Source organism: Trematomus bernacchii, unplaced genomic scaffold (genome assembly GCF_902827165.1).
Source record: "Trematomus bernacchii unplaced genomic scaffold, fTreBer1.1, whole genome shotgun sequence".
In the NCBI taxonomy this organism is placed as follows: Eukaryota; Metazoa; Chordata; class Actinopteri; order Perciformes; family Nototheniidae; genus Trematomus; species Trematomus bernacchii.
The window spans coordinates 2,004-30,000 of record NW_022987477.1 but is presented as its reverse complement, the minus strand read 5'-3'; the positions used below and the strand labels follow the sequence as shown (position 1 = coordinate 30,000).

Below are 27,997 nucleotides of genomic sequence, written 5' to 3'. Positions count from 1 at the left end.
ATTCAGTAAGATAAAGTGGGCGCACAATAACAACAGGACGACAGAGAGATGAGAAAAATCGGACATGGCAAAACAAGCTAAGCTTAAAAATTATTTCTTTAAACCAAGCAGGTCTAATGATGATAATACCGACAATGAGATGGCGATACCGCCTGCTGTCAATGAGACCGTAGATGCCTTGGCCCCGGACAGAAAAAAACAAAGATCCCGCGCGTTCAGACCCGTATGGAAAGATACATTCACCTGGCTGAGGTGCGACATTATAGATGGGGAAGAAATTCTGTTCTGCTCACACTGCGAGAAGTCGGGGAGAAAGAACGGGTTCACCAAAGGAGCAACAAATATGAGAACCTCTGCGCTTATTGAACACAGTCAGAGCAATGAGCACATTTTGTCAGTGAACACAATACCACAACAAACCGCAATGAAAGGCCACTGCGAGAGGGCGAATGAAGCTTCCATGAAGCTATGTTCTCAGCTAAAAGTCGTGTTTCACATGGCTAAAAACGACATTGCAGGTAATCAGTATGCAGGGTTGACTGAGCTACTACGAGAAGTGAAGGCTCCTGATTTTGTCACAGGTGATGGAATTTACCGGCACGGTGATTCCGTTGATGACATGGAAAAGGCCATAGATGAAGTCCTGATTAAGCAGCTGGACGAAAAACTAAAGAAGAGTGACTTTATCGGAATAATCATTGACGAGACGGTTAATATCACTGTGGACAAAAAGCTGATAATATACGCCAAGTTGCAAATTAAAGGAAAAGTGGAGACGTGTTTTTTGGGAAACTATGACGTGCACTCCGGGACAGCACAGTGTATATTTGACAAGGTGGATGAGGTGCTCCGCGAGAGGGATGTGAAACTGTCAAGCGTCATTGGCCTGGGCTCAGAGGGGGCTAGTGTAATGATGGGCAAACGTGCTGGAGTTGGTGCTCTTCTGAAGAGAGAGAGTGCGTTTTGCATTCAGGTGCACTGTGTTGCCCACCGAGTTGCGCTGGCCGCGATAGATGCTGCAAAAGCTGTGGACCAAGTAGGAGTTTACAAGCGCACAGTATCCTCTGTGTACTCATTTTACAAGCACTCAGCCAGCAGGACCAATCGCCTCCGTCAAATGACAGCAGCGCTCGGGGATGAAGATGTGAAAAGCCTAAAGCAGCAGTGCGCTGTCCGCTGGTTATCCTTGCACAGGGCAGTGGAGGGTATCAAGCTAAACTGGCCTGCTCTGGTGATGGAGCTACATGAAGAGGCTGTTGGAGGAAATGCCCAAGCAAAAGGCATCCTTGGTCAAATCCAGCCATACTGCTTTATCGCCTGGACTCACGCACTGGCTGATGTGCTACCTGTTATGACCAAACTTAATTTGGTTTTCCAGAAAGAGGATGTCAATCTGGCCACAATCCGACCAATGGTTCACGCATCAGTTGCGGCACTCACACAGTTGAGGGATTCCCCCGGTCCCGAAGAAGAGAGGTTTCAGGCAGATTGCCAAAATGGCATGTACAGGGATGTGAATGTGACACACGCAGATGACCGGTCCCGGCAGGCTTTCAGTAATGTCCGCGTACGCTACATTACACATCTTATAGATGCTTTACACAACCGCTTTCCTGAAGAGTCCCTGAGTATTATCACTAGCTTTGACGTCCTTCTGAACCCATCCCGATACCCAAATGCACAAAGTGGTAAGTATAGGCCTTCCTAAAATTGTGTCACAAGTTATTTAAATGTGTTTATTTGCGTTACATAAAACAATTCATTATTTCTCCGTCCCTTCAGCGCTTCAAATATACGCTGAACCAGCCCTCAAAACCATTATTGGTCATTTTGGCCAAGGGATTGCCAGTGAGGATGACTCGGCGCAAGCCAGTGCCCCTCTCATTGATGCCACAAGCGCCCACAGAGATGCCATCCCCGTGATGACAGCGCTCCGCGGATACGGAGGCTTGCATTTCTTAACGGCTTGCGAAGTCCTCGTAAGAGATTTAGGCAACATCTATCCTGAGTGGGCCACACTGGCCAAGATAGCATGCGTGATCCCTGTCTCCAGTGTGCCGGCAGAGAGAGGATTCTCTCTACAGAACAGAATCAAAACAGCGCAGCGAAGTCGGCTTGGCGAGAACAAGGTCACACGGCTCATGCGCATTGCCAGTTGTGGAGAGACACTCGGGACCTTTGATTTTGAATCCGCAGCTACCCACTTCACAGGTCTGAAAAAGCGTAGAAAGTAGGCTAAAACATCATAAGCTAGGCATTTTGCTCTAGTTTTGTCAAAGAGTTTGTGTTACAATTTGTTTAAAGGCTATTTGATAACAAGTCGGCAGCTGCGAGCCTTTATTAAAATGCTCACGACGGGCCATACTCTTTTAGTTTGTGAACAAATAATAATTATTATGTTTTATTTTATCCGACTATATGTAGGTCTACAGCTGAATAACATGGGTTTTTTGTTTATTATATTATGGCTTGCGTAATATAGGCTATATTTATTTATTTTCCGTTACGCACGATATTGACAGAACTTGTTTGAACTTTTATTAAAAGTCACTTTTCAATAAAAGATACATCTGAATGCCTTGATTATTTCATCCTTAATATAGAGTTGTTATCAATTTGTTTTAAAGCTCAATAACAAAGAAGACCTTTGACCGGGAAATTTCGAATTTGTCCGGAAGATTTAAATCCTAACGGACATGGTGACCGGCACACATTTTTTCTAACGGGAACTCTGTCCTCCGCCCACATTTAACAGCCTTTGTATCCATGTGTCAGCAGAAAGAGCTTTTTACTGGTCTCTGAACAGCACACACCAGAGGACATGAGACTCAGGGATGATGTGAAGAGTTGGGTTTATAGAGGGGAAGGTGAAGAAGCTGAGATTTAGTGTGGGAAAGAAACCAGACCATTTACATGCACTAAAACCTACAGGAAAGGAAAAGCCCCCAAAAGCAGAACAGGGCCTCGTTAAAGCACATTTGATGAATGAAATGTACACTTCCTGAGTCTGTTAAGGGTCTTATAAATGTCTTGATACACACCTCTCAATAGAAAATAAAGACACAACAAGATCAAAGGTGAACGCATCACGACAACGTTGTAATTTACCTTCAACAAATACTCATTTTTACAAAAAAAAGAGCCTGAACGCATCGTAATGCGTCTCTACTTTTGATTTGAGATGCAGCTTCTCTCAGACATCATGGATCACATGGTGTCCGACAAACCAAAACAGACTGTATAATATCTTCTGAGTCGTGTGTCTGGGTGCCGTTTGATTAAAATACAACCTATAATATCTCATATATGCGACACACTGAGGCGCCTGCAGGTCTCTCTGAGGCTTCAGGAGGTTTCTAACGAACACTAAACCATGACAGGAGTTCTCAAAGCAGCTAGTTTGAATGACTTTGTATAATTTACTCCAGGTGGAACTAAAGTTAAGTCATATAAATAAACCCACCTTTACCAATTGACATTCATGCATTAGTAATAATTATCATACCAACGTGTTGTATTTTTAAATCTGATATGGGCCATACTGGAAACTTTAACTATATTTTGATGCTGATACTTTTCTACTTTTACTTGAGGAACATTTTGAATGGAGGATTTTTACTGTAACAGAGTATTCCTACACTCTGGTACTTCTACTTTTACCCAAGTACAAGATCTGAGTACTTCTACTTTTACACAAGATCTGAGTACTTCCACTTTTACTCAAGATCTGAGTACTTCTACTTTTACTCAAGACCTGAGTACTTCTTCCAGCTCTGCTCATCCCACTTGATCTGTTTCTGTGAAGTATTTCTGTGCTCAATATTTCGGAGTTTCCAGGAATCAGCTGACCAGAGGAGCTGTAAAGCTGTGATGAAGCAGCTGTGTCTCCCCCCCCCCCCCAACACACGGACATTACACAGGCTAAATCCAGCAGGGTTACAATGGAGAACCAGACACCACGCTGTAAGGAAGCATGCCCACAGAGTGCTGTTATTTTGGGATTCACACTCCTGCAGTAACTCTGGATTCTGCTGCAGCTTTTATCACGTTGTTAGATAATGGGCTCCTGTCAGGCTTTAGTGTTCCTTAGAAATCTCCTGAAGCCTCAGAGAGACCTGCAGCCGCCTCAGTGTGTCACATATATGAGATATTATAGGTTGTATTTAATCAAATGGCACCCAAACACACAACTCAGATGATCCAGCATTTTGGACTTTTACTGTAACAGAGTATTCCTACACTCTGGTACGCCTACTTTTACTCAAGTACAAGATCTGAGTACTTCTACTTTTACTCAAGTACAAGATCTGAGTACTTCTACTTTGACTGAAGTACAAGATCTGAGTACTTCTACTTTTACTACAAGATCTGAGTACTTCTACTTTTACTCAAGTACAATATCTGAGTACTTCTACTTTTACTACAAGATCTGAGTACTTCTACTTTTACTCAAGTACAATATCTGAGTACTTCTACTTTTACTCAAGTACAATATCTGAGTACTTCTACTTTTACTCAAGTACAAGATCTGAGTACTTCTACTTTTACTCAAGCACAAGACCTGAGTACTTCTACTTTTACTACAAGATCTGAGTACTTCTACTTTTACTCAAGTACAATATCTGAGTACTTCTACTTTTACTCAAGCACAAGACCTGAGTACTTCTACTTTTACTACAAGATCTGAGTACTTCTACTTTTACTCAAGTACAATATCTGAGTACTTCTACTTTTACTCAAGTACAAGATCTGAGTACTTCTACTTTTACTCAAGCACAAGACCTGAGTACTTCTACTTTTACTACAAGATCTGAGTACTTCTACTTTTACTCAAGTACAATATATGAGTACTTCTACTTTTACTCAAGTACAAGATCTGAGTACTTCTACTTTTACTCAAGCACAATACCTGAGTACTTCTACTTTTACTACAAGATCTGAGTACTTCTACTTTTACTCAAGTACAATATCTGAGTACTTCTACTTTTACTCAAGTACAAGGTCTGAGTACTTCTACTTTTACTCAAGAACAAGATCTGAGTACTTCTACTTTTACAAGATCTGAGTACTTCTACTCAAGTACAAGATCTGAGTACTTCTTCCACCTCTGGGGATGAAGGAGTGTGTTTTTATTATCATACCTTTCACCTCCTTGTATCTATTAACCTGATAACATGTTATATTTCGCTGCGTGTACCTTTTAAAGTTCTTAACAAATAACCTGAGGGGAACTTCTTGTTGTTTGTTTTTAACTTGTGATGTGTCATTTTGTAAAGCACTTTGAGCTGCACGTGTTGTATGAAAGGTGCTATATAAATAAAGCTTTATTATGATGTATTATGTTCTTACCCACGGAGGCAGATCTGAGGTGTTGGTGCTCTGCTTGAAGCCCCTCTCCTCCTCCTGCTCGAACAGATCCAGAGCTCTTCTGATGCGGCTGTGTTTCCCTCCAGAGTTCTTCCTCCACATGAAGAACATCACAAGTCCGATCAACAGCCAGCTGAAGCTAAACTCGAAATATCCCAGTGCGTAGATGGGGAAAATAATCACAAAGGTTTTGGCGACGTGCATCCAGGTGTGTGTGAGCTCGTGTGTGGCAGACAGCAGGGGGTCCGAGGGTGGGATTATTGCATGCCCATTCTCCTTAGTAGGGGAATGGACTCCTGTGTCCGTCATGCTGTCCTTAGAAGATGTCTCTGAGCTCCAAAGTGTTTTTAAAAATAAGGTTTTTTTGGTAACACCATGTGCTCTCACGTTGGCTCCCCCGCGCACGAGCCCATTGTCTCGCGGGGAATCGATGGCATTGAGCCCCTTTTAGTGACCAGAATACATTCCCTTAGGTTCAAACGCACAGCTGATCCAGTCCGCGGCTCCTCTCTCTGCCTCCTCTCGGGTTAAATGCTGCTTTCACAAAAACGCACAGGGATCATATCACTGAGTGCTCCCAGCCTGATAGAGAGGGGAAACACTGACACCTGGTGGTCATTAGAGGTAAACACAGCCTGGTTTTATTTAATAACTACTAAGCCACTTTTTTATTACAAGAATATTCAACATGTTGTATGAAAATAAATGCAATTAATGTAATATTCTGATATGTGGATACGACTGTTTATCTATGCTTGTTTATGATTGGTCCATGTGATGTGATGCAGTGAAAGTAGTGAGCAGCCAGACATATTGTATGAAGTAAAACATGTTATTAAAAACATTAAGAACAAAAATGGTGTATTTAACAAATATGAAATATGAAACTGTATTTTTATTTATTTACTTTATGTTATTTTGTATTACTCTATATGTCTAACCCAGATTTAAACTTGTTTGTATACACAATATATGATCTTGAATAAATAAAAGGACAAAAAACAACAAGAAAAACATATTGTATGCATTAATAAATACAGAATATAGCACGTCATCTGGAATATTAATTACAGTATAAGAACAAGACAATTTACAGGCAGAAATGTTAGATACATTAATAAAAAAGTGGAATAAAAAACATGGTTTCTAATTACATTATTATCACAAGACAAACACAGCGGTGCCGAAAGCCCTGATAAAGAGGGAGAAACAGCGCCACATGGAGGTCATTAGTGGTAAACACAGCCTGGTTTTATTATTTATTATTTTAAGTCGTCGAGGTAGCTATTTAAGCTACAAAAAACAATGACAAGTGTTAGCTTACCTGTGTGAAAAGTTCGTTTTCTGAGATTCCTGCTGACAACGGCCCTCTTGCTCGGCTACATCTTTATAAATCCATGTGAAGTAGTTTGTCAAATAAGAAATGAAGCATTTAAATCGGCTGTATTTTAAACAAACCGCTATCTTTTTTAGAAAGCTTGGTATTCAAATTCCAACGGTTAAAATAGGAAAGGTTTGTGATCTCGAGCACAGAGAAATAGATAAACAGACAGATTTTTACATGAAGCAGATTTTTAAATGAACCCACAAGTTAATCAATGTTATTATAATGCTTTAACAACAACATTTTAATACGGTCTGTTAAAAAGAAATACACATTTCATAAAGTCAATAACCTGCCATATTAATTCACCGTTGGCATGGAAACTGCTGTTGATTCACTGGATCTGGATCGCTCTGATGTCGACTGTCAATCCTGTTGCCATGCTAAACTGACGCGTTCTCCTTGGTTTCGATGAACTGCGCATGCGTACAACAGATGAACCATCATGGCGGCGTCGTTACAAAAATATGAGTTGCTTTCCGGCGTTTAAAATACTTAAAACATATATATAAATACATGAAAACATGAGTAGTGACAAGGTAAGTGCTTTAGCTTTGAGTTTAGCGTATACAGGTTTATATAGGTCATGTTTTTGTTCTGTAAAATGTCGTGTAAGTGCTGGTAAATGTTTGTTATGAAACAGAAATGTTAGTTTTCTGTGGAAATTAACGGATTGTTTTGGGGTTTTGCCATTAAAATAGCTTAATGTGTTCCAATGGATGTTAATAATGGCATCCAGTGACAAAACATCTATTGTTTTTTTAGAAAATAACCAAGGAAGACACATGGAAACCAGCTGAACTGAGAAAACACATCAGGGTGAGATTTGCTTTGCTTTTTACATATTATTGTTAACATGTATGTTAAATGTCTTCTTTTTGAGCCACATGATCGTTAACATCTTTGTTTACTGTATTTTGTTGTTGTCACATACCTAGCTTTTACCTGAGGATTTAATAATAATAATAATAATACATTTTATTTTAGGCGCCTTTCATGACACCCAAGGACACCGTACAATTTGTTAAAAAAAGAAAACGCTAATAGGCAACAGAACATGATAAAAACACAAACAGGAAAGCATGGAGGAGACAGTCAAGTGGACACAAATGAAACATATAATGGGGAGCACTACAGTGAGTAGGCAGATTTGAACAGATGGGTTTTTAATTGGGATTTGAATATGGTGATTGTGTCTGACTGTCGGATGTGCGGGGGGAGGGAGTTCCAGAGTCTGGGAGCAGTGCAGCTAAAAGCCCGAGCACCCATGGTGACGAGGCGTGGGGTGGGGACGGTTAGCAGACCAGCAGAGGAGGAGCGGAGGGAGCGAGAGGGGGTGTACTCCTGAAGAAGGTCAGCCAGATAGGGGGGCCAGAACGGGGAGCCAGTGGAGTTGGATGAGGATGTGGGTGATGTGTTCTGAGGCCTTGGTGCCGGTGATGATCCGGGCTGCAGAGTTCCCTATGATTTGTAGTTTATTGATGAGCTTGGTGGGTATGCCTGAGAGGATGGCGTTACAGTAGTCGATGCGGGACGTGACAAATGCATTGACCAGGACTTCAGTGTTTGATTGAGAAAGGGATGGGCGGAGTCTGGAGATGTTGCGTATGTGGAAGAAGGCAGTCCGGGTGATGTTATTTATGTGAGGTGAAAATGAGAGGGAGCTGTCCAGGATGACACCAAGGCTCTCAACTTGGCCTAATTTAATGCTAGCTTTTACCTGAAGATTAATGCTAGCTTTTACCTGAGGATTAATGCTAGCTTTTACCTGAGGATTAATGCTAGCTTTTACCTGAGGATTAATGCTAGCTTTTACCTGAGGATTAATGCTAGCTTTTACCTGAGGATTAATGCTAGCTTTTACCTGTGGGGGGGACAGGAGAAAAATGCCATTCTGAAAACACCCTTTTCTACAATTGAATTGACATTGTGTCTAAGGACATCTAACACAACAGGTGCATATTTTGGCATTTTCAGCATATGACATTTCATAGGTGGGACAGAGAATGTCCTCCAATTCTGGAATGACTTATAAACTGATTAATCTTTTTGTTTTTCCAGGAGGGAGGACATGTTGATAACAATGTCCGGAGGCGAGATGATAGTGAGAGAAGGCAACGTGGAGGAGAATCTGTAGAAAGAACTCGAAGAGACCCAGAGAAGGAAACTAGACGAGAGAAAGACAAGCTGAGGGAGAGGAGAGATAAAGAGGAAATAGACAAATATGCAGATCGAAGGAAAGAGGGATCAAGGGATAGAAGAAGTGAAAGAGATAGGAAAGAAGAGACGAGAAGAGACAAGGTGGTAGATGGAAAGAGGTACGATGAAGACAAGGAGAGACACAGAGATAAGGAGGACATGGACAAAAGGAGGGAAGACAGAGACAAGGAAAAACGAAGAGAAGAACGAGACGAGAGGAAAGAGAAGGAGAGATGGAGACATGAGGAAGGTGGAGAAGGAGAAACAGAACGGAGAGAGAAGCAGGATCGAGAGAAAAGAGACCGCCATCGAGAGAGAGACAAAGACGAAGACAAGAGGAACGACAGAGAGAGACGAGAGAGGAAGCATGTGGAAGTGAAGGAGGACGGAGGTAAGGTTGCATCAATGTGAACACATAACGCTTTAATCACAGGACGACTGTTTACATTTCACTTTCTGATTTCAGAAAACAGAGACGAGCAGAGGAGACGTAGAGAGGAGAGAGAGAGGAGGCACAAAGAGAGAGGGAACCATGTGAGTATCTGCAGGGAAACTAGTGCATGTAGAAAATAAAATAAAATCATTAAAAGGCCCTATTCTGCTTTGCATGGTGTTCCCTCTGCTGTAACGTAGGTTTTGAGTGCATGTAAATGGTCTGCAAAGGCTACAATCTCAAAGACATCACAAATATCCTTGTAGTCGTATATAATATTGGATAGGTATATCTCCAGTGGACGACACAGACACATAGAACAAGGCACACTGAGATGATAAGGCAGAGGACAGTCAGTGGGTGGTGGAGTCCGCTCGGCTCTAAGTATATAATACAATAATAAAAGTATATTCAATTTACAAATAAAACAGGATGCCAACACATCCTGTTTTATTTCAAGTGATCCTCGTCAGTCGTGGTTCTGCTTCACAGAGTTTGGTTCATACAGGAAAGTGACTCAGCTCTTCCATTAGTATGTACTTGATTCTTTGCTTTCCTTCTAGGACGAAAAGCGAAAGCACGACAGCAGATCCAGAGAGCATCGAGACGTGAAGGAAGTCGTGGAAGAGGTCAGAGGTCATGGAGGTGACAGAGAGCGAACAGAACGGGATAAAAACAAGGAGAGGAAACACAGAGAGGACGAAGAACCGGAGAGAAATCATCGCCGAGACCCGACCAGCTCCAGGAAATCTGACAAAGCGTCGGACAAAAGTCATGACGCTAAAACTGAGGTGTGTAAAACCCGTATAATATATATAACCATTTTATTTGAGTTGATGGTTCCCCAAGAGATTGAATGTCTGTTTTCCCTCCATGTGTCAGGATAAGGCAGCGGTACGGGACCTGAGAGCCACAGCAGAGCCTGTAAGAAGTTCATTTTTATTCTAGTTTGCCGCTGTGTTTCTCTTATTCCTCGTGATACCTCATCATCAGAATATCCTTATTGTCATCATACATATGTGGCTGTGATGGAAGCCACCGCTCGAGAGAAAAACCTGGCTGACTTTGACACCCTTATGTTGTGTCGGGTCTCCCGTGACCCGTTACAAGTTAAAATGATATAATAACTACGCTCTAGTTTTTTGTATCTGAACAAGGCTCCATGATATCCTCCACAACAGCTCTATAAACACTACACAACAGATTTGGACCATTTTAGCCAAGTCTGAAGGTCTCTAAAAAACAAAGTGTATAATTTGGTGTTGGGGTCTGGGGAGACCCCGCAGAATTGTTTTGGGTGACTCAAGGTCAAATTTGGCCCAATCAAGATTCATCTTTGACTTTAGACACCCCCCGGGAACTCGACCTTTCTCAAAGAATATGTACACTGACACTTCAAGGTTCAAGGTTCAAGGTTCTTTATTGTCAAACTGACATAGCTACAGAGTAATTATGTCGTTGAAAATCTTATGTCACAGGCTTCTCCAACAATGCAACATAATAATAATACAGATAGTAAAAGTAATACAAAAAGAAAAATAGTTCTAACACTTGAACCTGAACACACACATGCACGTGTGCAATATGTGGTGTGATGTGTTTGGGGCCATAACATTAAACTACAACAGGATTGTACGGTTATGAATGCATTATAAGTTAGTTGTGTTGTAGTTAAAACAATATTGGATGATAGTTATTTTTTGGGTGTGTTTTGGACTGTTTTTAAATTGACCCGTGAACACCATGAACGGTAACAGCTTTTGAACACAACACAAGGGTTCAAAGATCATGCCAATTACAATTTAATTAGATTTCAAAGCTTCATTTTTAATTGCTTTCATGAAACAAAGCACATATCTGCTCATGCTGCTGCTGCTTGTGTGAAGTTATGAGCTAAAACTGTGAAGAAAAAGCATGTGAATTTATGTTTTAGTTTGATATATGTGTGATGAATACTACCTGTAGTGCATGCTGCATCACTCCTAAGAAGTTCTGTATTTAACTACTTAGTATATATTCTACTTCACGCATTCATGTCACGTCTGCAGGCTGCAAAGGATGAAGATTTGGCTGATTATGAAGATGACTTTGAGGTAATAATAATACATGCTCAAGCTGAGGACTGTAACACATAGTTCAGTTGCTTTTAAGTTCCCCATCTAAGTGTCTTTGTGTTATTTTTGCATGCCGTAATCGTTCAGAAACTGGTGAGTGTTCACACACATTCCTGCAAAGTTTGTGCTTACTTCTTTTGCATATTTGTGACATAAAGGACGTTTGATGTTTGAAGGATTATGAGGAGGATTTCGAGGAGCTGGACGAGAGCCCAGATGAAGAGGAGGAGGAGGAGAAGAAGGAGGGATCAGAGGTTTTAGAAGAGAAGGAGGAACTGACGGCAGAAAGGAGGAAAGAAATCGAGGCGATCCAGAGAGCCATGGACGAGGAAAACCAGAGAGTTCAGTCCAGAGAGATCAGCAGCACCGAGGAGGAGAGGCCCCGATGGTCCAGAGGTTTCTATCTATCTATCCATCTATCCATCTATCCATCTATCTATCCATCTATCCATCTATCCATCTATCCATCTATCCCTCTATCCATCTATCCATCTATCTATCCATCTATCCATCTATCCATCTATCCATCTATCCATCTATCCATCTATCCATCTATCCATCTATCCATCTATCCATCTATCCATCTATCCATCTATCCATCTATCCATCTATCCATCACGGCATATATATATATTGCACATATTACACATAGTTGGTATTTACTAACAAGGGGAAGTCACAGTGTAGCCAGATATTGTCTTCATCCATGTCCTCCTCGCTGCACCTTATCCCTAACATGATGCATCCTTTCTGCTTATTTTACAGGATCAGAAAAGACCCCGAGTGTAGACTCACAGCGCGGGAAGTTTATCGACTTTGTGGCGGCGAAGCAGCGCGAAGTCAGCAAGAAAGTCGCCTCAAAACAGAAGTAAGTTCACTCGCATTGGTGGATATGTAATCTTCTTTCTTAACTACATGTGGTCTTTAAGAATGTATCTCTCGTACCAACAGGAAGCGCAGCACGGAGCTCCTTCGCCTCATTGATCTGGACTTCTCAACGACAGCCTCTCTGTTGGATCTACCTCCTGTGAACGAGTACGACATGTACATCAGAACGTTCGGGACTGCAAACACAAAGCAGGTCAGGAGGATGCATTGTCTTTTACACATTTCAAGACAAGAGACAAGGAAACAGATAGAAACCAGACTATAAAAGAGAAACACCAAATATTCCCTGCAGAGGAAGTTGCTATAGTCCATGTCTGAATAACTTTTCCCTCCTCAGGCGTACGTTCAGTGTAACGAGGACAACGTGGACCGAGACATCCAGACAGAGGAGACGGAAGTCTGTGAGAAATGGACACAACATCCTCCAGAGCACAATGGAGCCTGTGGGGGTGAGAACATACATCTATAATGCTCCTGTAAATTTCACACACATGCATCCATAACTATTGGGAAGAGATTTTGAAGAGAATTGATTAGCGAGCAAAACTGGGCCCTCTTTGAATGGAGGGATCAGATGTTCCTGCACGGCTCTTCACATGCTTTTGGGAACACATGGAGCCCCAGAGGATACATTCCCCCATAGTTCCTGATATAAGTCGAGCACATTGGAGATACATTGGAGATACATTGGAGATACATTGGGGATGCTTTGGAGATACATTGGGGATGCATTGGAGATACATTGGGGATGCATTGGAGATACATTGGGGATGCATTGGAGATACATTGGAGATACATTGGAGATACATTGGAGATACATTGGGGATACATTGGGGATGCATTGGAGATACATTGGAGATACATTGGGGATACATTGGAGATACATTGGAGATACATTGGAGATACATTGGAGATACATTAGAGATACATTAGAGATACATTGGAGATACATTAGAGATACATTAGAGATACATTGGAGATACATTGGGGATGCATTGGAGATACATTGGAGATACATTAGAGATACATTGGAGATACATTGGGGATGCATTGGAGATACATTGGAGATGCATTGGAGATACATTGGAGATACATTGGGGATACATTGGAGATACATTGGAGATACATTGGAGATACATTGGAGATACATTAGAGATACATTAGAGATACATTGGAGATACATTAGAGATACATTAGAGATACATTGGAGATACATTGGGGATGCATTGGAGATACATTGGAGATACATTAGAGATACATTGGAGATACATTGGGGATGCATTGGAGATACATTGGAGATGCATTGGAGATACATTGGAGATACATTGGAGATACATTGGAGATACATTGGGGATACATTGGAGATGCATTGGAGATACATTGGAGATACATTGGGGATGCATTGGAGATACATTAGAGATACATTGGAGATACATTAGAGATACATTGGAGATACATTGGGGATGCATTGGAGATACATTGGAGATGCATTGGAGATACATTGGAGATACATTGGAGATGCATTGGGGATACATTGGAGATGCATTGGAGATACATTGGAGATACATTGGAGATGCATTGGAGATACATTGGAGATACATTAGAGATACATTGGAGATGCATTGGAGATACATTGGAGATACATTGGAGATACATTGGAGATACATTGGAGATACATTGGGGATACATTGGAGATGCATTGGAGATACATTGGAGATACATTGGAGATACATTAGAGATACATTGGGGATGCATTGGAGATACATTGGAGATACATTGGAGATACATTAGAGATACATTGGAGATACATTGGAGATACATTGGAGATACATTGGAGATACATTGGAGATACATTGGAGATACATTGGAGATGCATTGGGGATACATTGGAGATGCATTGGAGATACATTGGAGATACATTGGAGATACATTAGAGATACATTGGGGATGCATTGGAGATACATTGGAGATACATTAGAGATACATTAGAGATACATTGGGGATGCATTGGGGATACATTGGAGATACATTGGAGATACATTAGAGATACATTGGGGATGCATTGGAGATACATTGGAGATACATTAGAGATACATTGGAGATACATTAGAGATACATTGGAGATACATTGGAGATACATTGGGGATACATTGGAGATGCATTGGAGATACATTGGAGATACATTGGGGATGCATTGGAGATACATTAGAGATACATTGGAGATACATTGGGGATGCATTGGAGATACATTAGAGATACATTGGAGATACATTAGAGATACATTGGAGATACATTGGGGATGCATTGGAGATACATTGGAGATGCATTGGAGATACATTGGAGATACATTGGAGATGCATTGGGGATACATTGGAGATGCATTGGAGATACATTGGAGATACATTGGAGATGCATTGGAGATACATTGGAGATACATTAGAGATACATTGGAGATGCATTGGAGATACATTGGAGATACATTGGAGATACATTGGAGATACATTGGAGATACATTGGGGATACATTGGAGATGCATTGGAGATACATTGGAGATACATTGGGGATGCATTGGAGATACATTAGAGATACATTGGAGATACATTAGAGATACATTGGAGATACATTGGGGATGCATTGGAGATACATTGGAGATGCATTGGAGATACATTGGAGATACATTGGAGATGCATTGGGGATACATTGGAGATGCATTGGAGATACATTGGAGATACATTGGGGATGCATTGGAGATACATTGGAGATACATTAGAGATACATTGGAGATACATTAGAGATACATTGGAGATACATTGGGGATGCATTGGAGATACATTGGAGATGCATTGGAGATACATTGGAGATACATTGGAGATACATTGGGGATACATTGGAGATACATTAGAGATACATTGGAGATACATTGGAGATACATTGGAGATACATTGGAGATACATTGGAGATACATTGGAGATACATTGGGGATACATTGGAGATACATTGGAGATACATTGGAGATACATTGGGGATACATTAGCCGCGTTCACACCGGAGTACTTTCACCGTACTTTTCGCGTTTTAGTTCCGTGAGTCGCGTTCACACCCAAAAATCGTACTTAATCTCGGGTACTTTTACCCCCATTTTTAGAGCCAACTCAGAGAGCGTACTTTTCTGTGGGTGAAAAGTTCTCCAAAAGTGCCCCAGTGCTGATTGGCTGGGCGAATTGCAAACCACGCCCGTACAACTCTGAAAATGTTGTGTAGAGCCGCCATTGTTTTTCCTCGCTACAAAAACACAACGCTCCGTGCGTTGTGTTTGTTTTTGAAAGCAGTTATGGCAAGCATCAAGAAATGATGAGGAGGTGTCGGCGCTTCTGGAGATCTACGCAGAGGACGCGACCCAGGGAATGCACTGAAGCCAGTTCAGTAGCTTTCACTCGACCTGGGAATGTGCACAGCCCCACGGCACACCGGCTAAAAATAAAGAAACTCGGGCAGGACTACAAACGGCGGATTCAGTGGCCAACGATGACGACCACGACGAAGGTAAAATCAACTACATGCACTGGGGTTTTAATCTGCACAATAATGGTCTCAGATGTACTTTTATTTGCTCAGTAGATCAAGCTAGCCATGCTAGCCATAATAGGCTAACACCGGCCCCGAGCACACAGTACACACACACTGTAACTTTGTCTTGAAAGAACGTTACGCATCGAACTGATGTTCACAATCATGTTTATTTCATAATATTCATCATATTTTATGTTTAACTTGCCTCAACAACATTAAACAAAGTTCAAGCATACATGAAGCACTCTTCAAAAAGGAACAATCCTCCGTGTTTGAACCTCTTGAATCGCTGCATAGCCGATTTATTTGGACTGGATTATCCCAGAGAGGCCAAACATTCTTTATAACACAGTTTCAGATTTGTGAAACCTTAATTCTATTTGTGAAAATAAAAAAAAAGGGAGATTTCAGTGCTTTTTTTACATGTAGACCACATTAGACCAGGTCCTGATCTAAAACCACTATACCTACTCATCAAATCTGGACTGGATTATCCCAGAGAGTCAAAAGATTCTTTATAACACAGTTTCAGATTTGTGAAACCTTAATTCTATTTGTGAAAATACAAAAAATACATTCCTAGTATGTTGTAAAACTACATGGCGACTAAACAGATCTTGTATATTGCTTATTTTCCCCTCTTAGGAAAGCGGACACGGGATGCGAATTTCTTTGACACCGCCCAGGCGTTGGAGGACCGGCGTGCCGTGGTGAATGAGTCGCTGCGTGGAGATCAGATGGTGCTGTTCACCAAGGCCCAGGAAACGGAGGACAAGATGCTCACCTCGATGGAGCGCCAGGCAGAAGTGTTAAAGCAGCAGATGGAGCGCCAGCAGCACCAGGATGAAGTGTGGGCGCTGCGCCATGAGGAAGCGTCGGCGCAGCGGCAGGATGAGCAACAAACTGCATTTAATAACAGTTTATTTGGTATAGTTTTTGTAAATACTGACACACGACACACAACGTTGCACTAAGGTGTGCATGCTGCTGAGAATATCCCTACACCTGGGACAGTTTATTTTATATTGTTATTACTGTTATGACTTTATTTTATATATAATGTTTACTGACATGTACAACTGACACTTTATTTACATTTAAAATTGTTCTATTTAATGTTATGTCTTGAGAGTGCAATAAAGAAAACCGACATGGCGATTAAGCTTATTTCTCCTGACACTTTATCTTTTGTGACCTGTGTAGCATCCTATACATCACATGCAAGTGATTATTCTGATACCATCATGTTTCATCGGTTATAAACTGGCAAAGCTTTATTTGTCATTTATTTATCATCAATGTTGCAACCTTGTGGGGGAATGGCATACACAAATATGACAATTTATATCATTTTAAATATTATTTGACCTAAACTTTTAATTCCCCCCCATTTCACACAACACAACATGGAGTCCACTATGGGCCAAAACTAACATGTATGTTTGCATAGTGTTTATGGCAGACGGATGCAGTGGGTCTCAGGAAGATATATAATAAAGGTGGGTTTGCTGCTGAGACTCCCTACAGCTGGGAGTTTATTTTATATTGTTATTACTGTTATTATATAGTACAACTGACACTTTATTTTATATTGACAATGTTTACTGACATGTACAACTGACACTTTAGTTACATTTAAAATATTTCTATTTAATGTTATGTCTTGAGAGTGCAATAAAGAAAACCGACATGGCGATTAAACAGATCCTGTATCAGTTTTTCTTCTGCTCTTGTTTTGTAGCGGGTTGCAAACAACTTTAAGGTGCTTACCGCCACCTACTGTACTTGTAATCTTCCCTCAGGGAAAAGTACTCCGGTGTGAACGCGATCTGTACTAAGTACCCTGGGGTTAAAAGCGCCAGGGCTCTTAGTGCCGGAACTAAGTACAGGAAAGTACTTGGTGTGAACGCGGCTATTGGGGATACATTGGAGATACATTGGAGATACATTGGAGATACATTGGGGATACATTGGGGATACATTGGAGATACATTGGAGATACATTGGGGATACATTGGGGATACATTGGAGATACATTGGAGATACATTGGAGATACATTGGGGATACATTGGGGATACATTGGAGATACATTGGGGATACATTGGAGATACATTGGAGATACATTGGGGATACATTGGAGATACATTGGAGATACATTGGGGATACATTGGGGATACATTGGAGATACATTGGAGATACATTGGAGATACATTGGGGATACATTGGAGATACATTGGGGATACATTGGGGATACATTGGAGATACATTGGAGATACATTGGGGATACATTGGAGATACATTGGGGATACATTGGAGATACATTGGAGATACATTGGAGATACATTGGGGATACATTGGAGATACATTGGAGATACATTGGGGATACATTGGAGATACATTGGAGATACATTGGGGATACATTGGGGATACATTGGGGATACATTGGAGATACATTGGGGATACATTGGAGATACATTGGGGATACATTGGAGATACATTGGAGATACATTAGAGATACATTGGAGATACATTGGAGATACATTGGGGATACATTAGAGATACATTAGAGATACATTGGGGATACATTGGAGATACATTGGAGATACATTGGGGATACATTAGAGATACATTGGGGATACATTGGAGATACATTGGAGATACATTGGAGATACATTGGGGATACATTGGAGATACATTGGGGATACATTGGAGATACATTGGAGATACATTGGGGATACATTGGAGATACATTGGAGATACATTGGGGATACATTGGGGATACATTGGAGATACATTGGAGATACATTGGGGATACATTGGAGATACATTGGAGATACATTGGGGATACATTGGGGATACATTGGAGATACATTGGAGATACATTGGGGATACATTGGAGATACACAGAGATACATTGGAGATACATAGAGATACATTGGGGATACATTGGAGATACATTGGAGATGCTGTTTTGCCTTTTTTGTGTGTGTTCATTCTTCCTTTCTGCACGGCTTTAGTTACGTTCGTGTTCAGCAATATTTCTGATCAAAAATCTTTTGATTGCGTTTCGACATTGCATTAGAGATGGAAAGCAAAGTATACGCATACAAATGAGACGGTGGTCTGTACTGATTGTATGTACAAAGAGAAAGAAGAATTACAAAGAACACAAACAAACAATAACAACGACTATTCAGCAATATTTCAAGTTGCTTTCCAATTGTCTCTTACAGTGAACGTTAGGGGGTCAAACTCAAGGCCCGGGGGCCAAATCCGGTCCGTGACTTCATTTGATGCGGCCCCACAAGAGCCTGCAAAGATGTTTATTATACGGTTACAGGCCGCTTTATAGAAGCACGTTGCCCATAAACTACATGTCCCACAATGCATCTCAAATTTGACTTTTTTCTCAGAATGTTACTTTTTTTTCAAAATTTAATTTATTTTTTTTGATTTTGACTTTTTTTCCAGAATTTGAATTTTCTTTTTAAATCATTTTGTGACATTCTCACTGAAGAGACTTGCAATTATTTGCCCCAGAATTCTGCATTCAGACGTAGTTAATTATGAAGTTATTACCCTATCCCATAATCATCCAATGCAGAGGCAGTAATGTCATATAATACATTATTTTATATATGTTATATATTTATTTATGTAGTTTTATATAGTCTTATATATAAAACTGGCCCTTTGAGTGCAACCATGATGCTAATGTGGCCCGAGATGAAATTGAGTTTGACACCCCTACTCTAATTGAACAAAACATAACAAATCTCTAATAAACAAAGTGTAAACATGTCAACAACTGTTTGTTTTCACAGATCCCAACCTCTCCAGAGAAGCTCAGGACAAAAGTAAAATGAGTTTTGACTCTCGGCGTCTCACAGCGTTTCTGCGCTCGGCCTCTCAGGTCTTTTTATAAACACTAAAAAAAAGACTTCCTGTGTAGAAATGAAAACCTAAATTAAACGTCTGTTATCTTAATATCTGTACCCAGGTGATGGTGGTGCTGCTGGAGGAGCATCGGGCTGACAGGAAGTCCCTGGAGAAGATGAAATCTCCGACAGATTCAACGTCTTTCAGCGACGGGAGTTTACTGCTCAACACCAAGCTGCCTTTTCTCTACGGTACGCACAGTAACCAGACGAATAACTATTACTGCACAGGTCAATCATTGTTGTTGTTGCTACCTGGGAATTGAAAAGAAAAGTGGTTTAAAGGTCAAAGATGGGGACAACAGGGTCAAATGTGTTGTCTGGGGCTGCGTCTCACTTCGGTTATTTCTCATCTCCTCGCTCCTCGGGCTCGGTATCACCGGAAGTTGATTTGCCATCCTGAGTAGCGTCCCAGTGGCCTTATTTGTGCCGGAGGACCGAGGATCGAGGAGTGATAACGGAGGAGCGATAATCGAGGAACTACCAGACCATCCTCCGGTGAAATCCTCAGCCACTCGCCCCGCCCCCTTACTGTGTATCGCTCACTGATTGGACGATGCAGCGCTTGCACTGATCTGGCTGCTGTCAGACGATCAGCTGTGCGGCGTCATCACACACGGACGTTGCTTCACGTGGTTTCCTTGCGTCTCTCCATGCTTCCCCGGTGGGAGGGACTAGTCGCAGAGAAACGACGCAAGTGAGGGACGCAAGGAATCCATTTAACCCGAAGTGAGATGGAGCTTAAGGATGCAAAGAGAAGGATGAAAGGAATATAAAAAGGTTAGAAAAGTGTCAAGAGAACTATAATTTCACAGGAAGACTAGGGGTAGAGGAATGTGAGAGTTTGGTGAGGGGTCTTGAACAAATATCTGGAACAAACTCCCAGAAACCTGCAGGTCCGCTGCCACTCTGACTACTTTTAAATCCAGGCTGAAGACTTTCTTTTTGCCGCTGCTTTTAATTGAACTCTTCACATCTCACACTGCACTTTGAATTGCCTTGTGTTGAAAGGTGCTATATAAATAAACTTGCCTTGCCTTGTAAACCCCTTTTAATTGGGCAGTATGTCCTGTTTTCATGCACTTTTCCCCACACATTGCTCCATGTTTTGTTTGTCGTTTGCAGGTCGCAGCGTCAGCCTGCTGCACTTCTCTCCGGCGCAGAAACACACCGTGATGTCCGTCCACCGCCCGACGGAAACACCCAGCGCCGTGAGGCTGGACAGCTGCTCCATCATCTGCATCTGGAACATCTGGGAGCCGTCCTCCCCTCAGAGAGTCCTCATCTACGAGTCTGAGGTGAGACACACACACACACACACACACACACACACACACACACACACACACACACACACACACACACACACACACACACACACACACACACACACACACTCTCTGACAGTAGTCTGCTCTCTGCTGCAGGTGCAGTGTTGCTGCTTCAGTCCTGGGAAAGCCGTGCTGGTGTTTGCAGGAACGTCAGTGGGTTCAGTGCTGCTGTGGGACCTGAGGGAGAACACTGAGGATCATTACAGTCTGAAGATCGGGGAGGAGGAGTGGACCTTCAGACAGCCCACCTTCTCCACTGGTACTGTCTCCCACACATTATTAAAGTCTCCCACTTGTTAAAGGTCACCTATTCTTCTTCATGTCTCTTCTACATCAACATGTGTCCCCTCTTCTTCATGTCTCTTCTACATCAACATCTGTCCCCTCTTCTTCATGTCTCTTCTACATCAACATGTGTCCCCTCTTCTTCATGTCTCTTCCACATCAACATGTGTCCCCTCTTCTTCATGTCTCTTCTACATCAACATGTGTCCCCTCTTCTTCATGTCTCTTCTACATCAACATGTGTCCCCTCTTCTTCATGTCTCTTCTTCATCAACACGTGTCCCCTCTTCTTCATGTCTCTTCTACATCAACATCTGTCCCCTCTTCTTCATGTCTCTTCTACATCAACATGTGTCCCCTCTTCTTCATGTCTCTTCTACATCAACATGTGTCCCCTCTTCTTCATGTCTCTTCTACATCAACATGTGTCCCCTCTTCTTCATGTCTCTTCCACATCAACATGTGTCCCCTCTTCTTCATGTCTCTTCTTCATCAACATGTGTCCCCTCTTCTTCATGTCTCTTCTACATCAACATGTGTCCCCTCTTCTCCATGTCTCTTCCACATCAACATGTGTCCCCTCTTCTTCATGTCTCTTCTACATCACCATGTGTCCCCTCTTCTTCATGTCTCTTCTTCATCAACATGTGTCCCCTCTTCTTCATGTCTCTTCTTCATCAACATGTGTCCCCTCTTCTTCATGTCTCTTCTACATCAACATGTGTCCCCTCTTCTTCATGTCTCTTCTTCATCAACATGTGTCCCCTCTTCTTCATGTCTCTTCTACATCACCATGTGTCCCCTCTTCTTCATGTCTCTTCTACATCAACATGTGTCCCCTCTTCTTCATGTCTCTTCTTCATCAACATGTGTCCCCTCTTCTTCATGTCTCTTCTACATCAACATGTGTCCCCTCTTCTTCATGTCTCTTCTTCATCAACATGTGTCCCCTCTTCTTCATGTCTCTTCTACATCAACATGTGTCCCCTCTTCTTCATGTCTCTTCTTCATCAACATGTGTCCCCTCTTCTTCATGTCTCTTCTTCATCAGCATGTGTCCCCTCTTCTTCATGTCTCTTCTTCATCAACATGTGTCCCCTCTTCTTCATGTCTCTTCTACATCAACATGTGTCCCCTCTTCTTCATGTCTCCTCTTCATCAACATGTGTCCCCTCTTCTTCATGTCTCTTCTTCATCAACATGTGTCCCCTCTTCTTCATGTCTCTTCTACATCAACATGTGTCCCCTCTTCTTCATGTCTCTTCTACATCAACATGTGTCCCCTCTTCTTCATGTCTCTTCTTCATCAACATGTGTCCCCTCTTCTTCATGTCTCTTCTTCATCAACATGTGTCCCCTCTTCTTCATGTCTCTTCCACATCAACATGTGTCCCCTCTTCTTCATGTCTCTTCTACATCAACATGTGTCCCCTCTTCTTCATGTCTCTTCTTCATCAACATGTGTCCCCTCTTCTTCATGTCTCTTCTTCATCAACATGTGTCCCCTCTGTGTAAAGAGACTCTGAAAGTTTCAGGAACAAAGATTCTCTCTCTTTTTGATCCATTTATATAAAAACCTGTCTGAAAACGAGCTGATCAGATTTTGGCCACTTTATGATGTCATAACGATGTTTTGTCTTGTGTAACCATTAGCCAATCAGCAACCAAGGTAACCCCCCCCCTCCACCTTATCACCTGAATCTCCTCCTAGAGCACCATTGAGTTCTTTTTAACCAAATCTCTCTCAGAGGGGCGTGGGGAGGGGCTCCTTATTTTCATCTAAAGTAACAGACAAAGAATCAGCACTTTAGAAACAGGGCTGAAACAGAGGGGATTATGGGTAATGCTGCAATGATCTGTTTGGTGTTTCAGCCAATCAGAGACAGGCTCTGTATATATCTGAGACCTGTGATATATTGATGAAGAACAGTATCATAGGGGACCTTTAAAATCGTATTTGATTCAGTGCTTTTGTCTCCGTGTCCAAACAGACGCAGTGATGTCCGGCTCGGGACATTTCTCCTCCGTGACGTCCGTAGAAGTCGTCCCTTCCTCTTCTTCCTCAGACGTCCCCCTGCTGGCATCTGAGGAAGGTACGTCAATAACTCAGGGTTATTAGCACACTGATTTAAGGTGTGGTGCATTGTTTTATAAAGGTGTTCTCAGGTGTATTCATTGTTTTTTCTGTTTCATGATCCAGAGTCGTCAGGACTGTCGTTCCAACTCGCCTCTCTGGATGAAGTCGGGGTTTTAAACTTCTGGGTGAGTTGGAAAACACATTAGATTCCGTATATATTTGTATATAGGTTTTCAAACTGTGTGAGAGTTTAAGGGGGGATCCTGGTGAGGGGGAAAGGACCGTGCACATATGTTAGATCCAGCGTGACTTCCCAAGGATATCACTATCTCCAATTTTATGCAATTAAATCTGCATAAAAATCATTAAATATAAGATTTTCTGCAGAATCAAAGACGTCCATTAATAGTTCTGTACACCCAGTTGTAAGAGGCAAACAGAAACTGCTGATAGGTCATTCGTCCTACTATTAATAGTGCTAATTTGTGGAAATGTAATCAAATACAGGCCAAAAAAAGCTCCTAGCTAAATATATTTACTGAAACATTATCCTCTGTGTTTACATCTACTGAAACACCTGGAGAATGTAGTGTGAAAATCTGAATTAAATATAAATACATGCTAACTTAGCAGCTTCACAGTCTCGCCTTTACTGTATATACAGATATTGAAATAGTTCTTAATGCCCTGATATAATCGCATGTTCCCCCTGTGTGTCCTGCAGGTGGTGCTGGAGCTCCCTAAAGCCAATGAGGCCGGCTCTCCAACAGATTTAGGTAAGGAGGGTCAGGTAATAGAGCCCCCCCCCCCCAGTATAAATATGCCTTTTATAGGTATGGTCCTACACTATATTATTCAAATATAGCATGATAGGTCCACTTTAAGTAAAGCGCCATGCACACATATTAAACATCTAAAAAAACAAGTAGAAAGTAATGAAGTATAGCTGCAGGGTGACGGGATTAATTATTACTAGTATATATGTATATATTGCACAGTGTTATATTACAGGTGTTGGATGAATAAGAAGCCAGTAGGAGAATCTTTAACATGGTTTTTATATTGCACAAAATATGTGTTGTTGGATGTTTGCTAACTTCCTGTCGGAGGGTTTAATGACTTTTCCACTAATTGGTTTGGAACAGCATTTAATGCCCAAACTGATTGGAAATGGGGGGTTAGGATGTAGGGGTTGGTTTGGAATTGGGCCATCTTTTTTTTTAATATATATATTTTTTTTTAAACATGTATTTTTTTTTTACATTTATCACATTACACAAACACAACCGAACATTCCCCAAAATTAGACATATGGCAGATTACAAAATAATGCAAAATAAATAAATGAAATAAAATAAAAAGTGCACAGTTACTAGAAATCAGTTTAAAGTACAGTCCAAGAATATAATTACATTTTCAAATTAACAAATTCAACAAAAATACAGTAAAAACACATCCACAAACAGAGCAGAGTACAGCTTACAATTCTCCAAATAGATTACATTGGGCTATCTCCAACATGTTGCACCAGCTTCATCTCTCTCTCTCTCTCTCACTCTCTCTCTCTCTCTCTCTCTCTCTATATCTCTCTCTCTCTCTCTCTCTCTCTCTCTCTCTCTCTCTCTCTCTCTCTCTCTCTCTCTCTCTCTCTCTCTCTCTCTCTCTCTCTCTCTCTCTCCTGCAGGTCTGAGGCCAGGTGGTAAAGTGAAGTTGCTCCACAGCTCCGTGCTGCTCACTGCTGAGAGGTGAGATTGATAAACAGCCTGAGATGATCAAAATAACCCCTCAGTGTCTCTCACAGCGGAAACCAGCTGCTCTGCCGTGTTTTCGTCACCACAACATCTGATGGACGCATATCTGAGATGCAGTGTCATGTTCCACTGTACGCTGCTCGGTTTGTTTTTGGCCCAGCATGTGGTAACCTTTGACCTCTGCTTTTGGCATGTTTCCCTCCTCTCAGGGAGTCACAAAGAGATGCAGCGAAAACAGGACCGCTGCAGACTCTTAATTTGAAATTCCTCCCGACAGACTCTAATCATTTCTTTATCGGCACCAATATGGTAAGCAGGATTTTGGAAAACATCCAACCAAATGCTCTTTTGTGTCATTATTATTATGTATTTATTTCAACAAGGAACATGAATACAAATACATTAATCTCAGAAAAGAGAAGATATTAATTATGCCAGATGTTAGCTAATAGCTCATTTCCATCGACAGTCCTTAGGCAGGTACACAACAATCAACAAACACTACAAACATTGCATCATCTCTATCACACAAACAATTATAAAACATGATTTAAGTTCAGGTCAATAAGATAACACATAGAGCAGTTAAAATATAATATTACAATACAGTTAATATGGAAAAACTCAGATGACAGTGTAATTCATGTTGGCATGACTGGTTGCTTAATATCAATGTGTTTGCACCATAAGAGAATGACTTCAAGTCAGTACAGGTTTTAAGTTCAACTGCTAGAATATTCCAGTGTTAATGTTCTGATGTGACGTTAATACCCTTTATTCCCAGGGTTTGGTTAATCATGAAACGAGTCACGGTCTGAAGGTTCCTCCGAGGTTTTACAGGTTTCAGGAGGCAGGAGTCCAACCTGTCGACGTCACCTCGATCCACTTCTCTCCCTTCAGGAAACACCTGTTCTTGGTGAGAGCGCATATCACTGATATTAAAGGAAATTTAGTTTTCCCCAAATAAGGAAATGATATTGTTTTGCCCCCATAGAGATAGGAAAAACACTACAGGTCAACACGTTTTTAATTCAATTAAAATGTATATAGCCCAATAACACAAAACATATCTGAGAAAATAGTAAAATGACAAGATGAATGCTGTGCCAATGAGCATTTTCAAATTCCCCCAGTATAAATACAGTATTTCTGATTTTAATTAACTCCCTTTATCCCAGGTGGGTTGTGGAGACGGCAGCATCCGGCTTCATGCAGTGAGTCAGCAGCATCCTGTGTCAGAGTGGAGGAACAGTACCTCTGGAGAACCAGTGATTTCACTACAGTGGAACCAAACCAGACCCTCAGTGTTCTGCGTTCTGGACGGAGCCTCAAACCTCCACATATGGGACCTGTTGAGAAACGACACCCAGCCTGTGGTGACGGAGAAGCTGCACTCTGACAGGTAACACCATCAGGAAGAGGGATGAGGGATCGTTTTCCTCATTTCTTGTATCGATGTGTGTTAGAAAAATCTCACTGGTCTCCGGCTTGAGCTTCAATCTCAGGATCCATGTATTTGTGATCCTCTCCAGAATGGAAGTAGTCATCACATCCAGAGCATCAACTAGTTCCTGAACAGTGTCCTTCACATGCTGATATCCAAGAGAGGGAGTTACACAGTCACAAGATGGAGGAATAGAAAGCAGTATTCAATGTTTACTTCAGATTAGCTCCACGTCAGAAATGAGCATGCTTGTCATATGTCTATCTCCATAGAGGCTGAATCATCATGTTAATCACATAGCTATCATATGCCTCAAACAGTCCTGATGCTCTTCTAGGTAATCATACATCCTGTCATGTACACAGTACAGTTGGGGTACCTTTGTTATCATGTTCACTTATAGTGAGTACATTCACTATTTTCCCAACAATGTGTGTACATAAATGTTCTCCTCTCTTCTCAGGGTGACGGCCATGTCTGTGTTCGGAGACTCGGGACAACAACACACATATTCAGGAGTAGCTCTGGCTCACGAGTCAGGAAAGATAGAAATGCAGTATTTTACGAGAAGTTTGACGGTGTCCAGTTCTGAAGAAGAGGAGAAGCTGGAGAGTTTAGTGACTGAAGCCTTTTGAAGCACTTAAATGTAAAACTCTGGACATGCATCTTATTAATCTGTTTTTGTTAAATTTCCTCCTAAATAATTTCACATACGGATTAGAAGAATGTAGCTGAATACCAAATATCTTATTATTTAATATCCTTCAATAGGCCTATGTGAAACCTTTATTATGTTGGTGTAAATATTTCTACTGTTAAATAAATATAACATTTGTATGGATTAACAACTTTACTTTTTATACAATAAACTCATACTGTCTGTAGTTTGTGTTTTTTTTATTTAGATCTGTTTTTTGTGTGGAAAGTGTCAATTTAAAAGCTGATCATCTAAGCTAACCCGGTTAGCATCCGTCTGGCTAGACAAAAAGCTAATGGGGTTTTGCCGTTGGATTTCACTATATTGCAGAAAATCATTAGTAAATTAAAGTCCTAAAGAGTGGGTACAGCCCTGTGGTCAATTACAGGTACTTAGATACTCATAAAAACTCTTATTGATCTAATTCTTTAAACAATATGAGAAACTAACTGCTCATATTTTCTGCCACCATATAGTTTTGGGACGTGTTGCCAATGGATGTAGCCTAGCAACCCGTC

General features: G+C 41.3%; 3 protein-coding genes across 5 annotated transcripts in view; 2 read left to right on the top strand and 1 right to left on the bottom strand.

Annotated features, from left to right (window-relative positions):
- The window catches only part of esyt2b (extended synaptotagmin-like protein 2b), a 57,380-nt gene extending 51,506 nt beyond the window's left edge, over nt 1-5,874 (bottom strand). Inside the window, exon 1 of the mRNA XM_034150304.1 lies at nt 5,350-5,874. Within this exon, the coding sequence (XP_034006195.1) occupies nt 5,350-5,676 (327 nt within the window). The 5' untranslated portion in view covers nt 5,677-5,874. The remainder of the gene's footprint in view (nt 1-5,349) is intronic.
- LOC117498300 (zinc finger protein 862-like) lies at nt 496-2,501 on the top strand. The gene is made up of 2 exons (XM_034150313.1): nt 496-1,688; nt 1,783-2,501. The coding sequence occupies exons 1-2, from the start codon at nt 497-499 to the stop codon at nt 2,232-2,234; spliced, it is 1,644 nt and encodes a 547-aa protein (XP_034006204.1). The 5' UTR covers nt 496; the 3' UTR covers nt 2,235-2,501.
- Nucleotides 5,875-7,164: 1,290 nt separating the features above from the next.
- Nucleotides 7,165-27,666, top strand: wdr60 (WD repeat domain 60). 3 transcript variants are annotated; one of them, XM_034150717.1, is made up of 24 exons: nt 7,165-7,290; nt 7,517-7,570; nt 8,813-9,341; nt 9,417-9,484; nt 9,947-10,174; nt 10,266-10,307; nt 11,432-11,476; nt 11,585-11,590; nt 11,674-11,893; nt 12,263-12,365; nt 12,449-12,578; nt 12,723-12,834; nt 19,781-19,869; nt 19,957-20,086; nt 21,020-21,192; nt 21,322-21,484; nt 23,502-23,603; nt 23,711-23,772; nt 24,312-24,363; nt 25,272-25,332; nt 25,548-25,647; nt 26,123-26,254; nt 26,517-26,740; nt 27,246-27,666. In XM_034150717.1, exons 1-24 carry the CDS (start codon nt 7,276-7,278, stop codon nt 27,415-27,417), a joined length of 3,012 nt encoding a protein of 1,003 aa, XP_034006608.1. In that variant the 5' UTR covers nt 7,165-7,275; the 3' UTR covers nt 27,418-27,666. The 3 variants fall into 3 exon arrangements, with proteins under 3 accessions (XP_034006608.1, XP_034006618.1, XP_034006628.1); XM_034150727.1 differs by lacking the exon at nt 11,585-11,590; XM_034150737.1 differs by lacking the exons at nt 11,432-11,476; nt 11,585-11,590.
- Nucleotides 27,667-27,997: the final 331 nt, after the last annotated feature.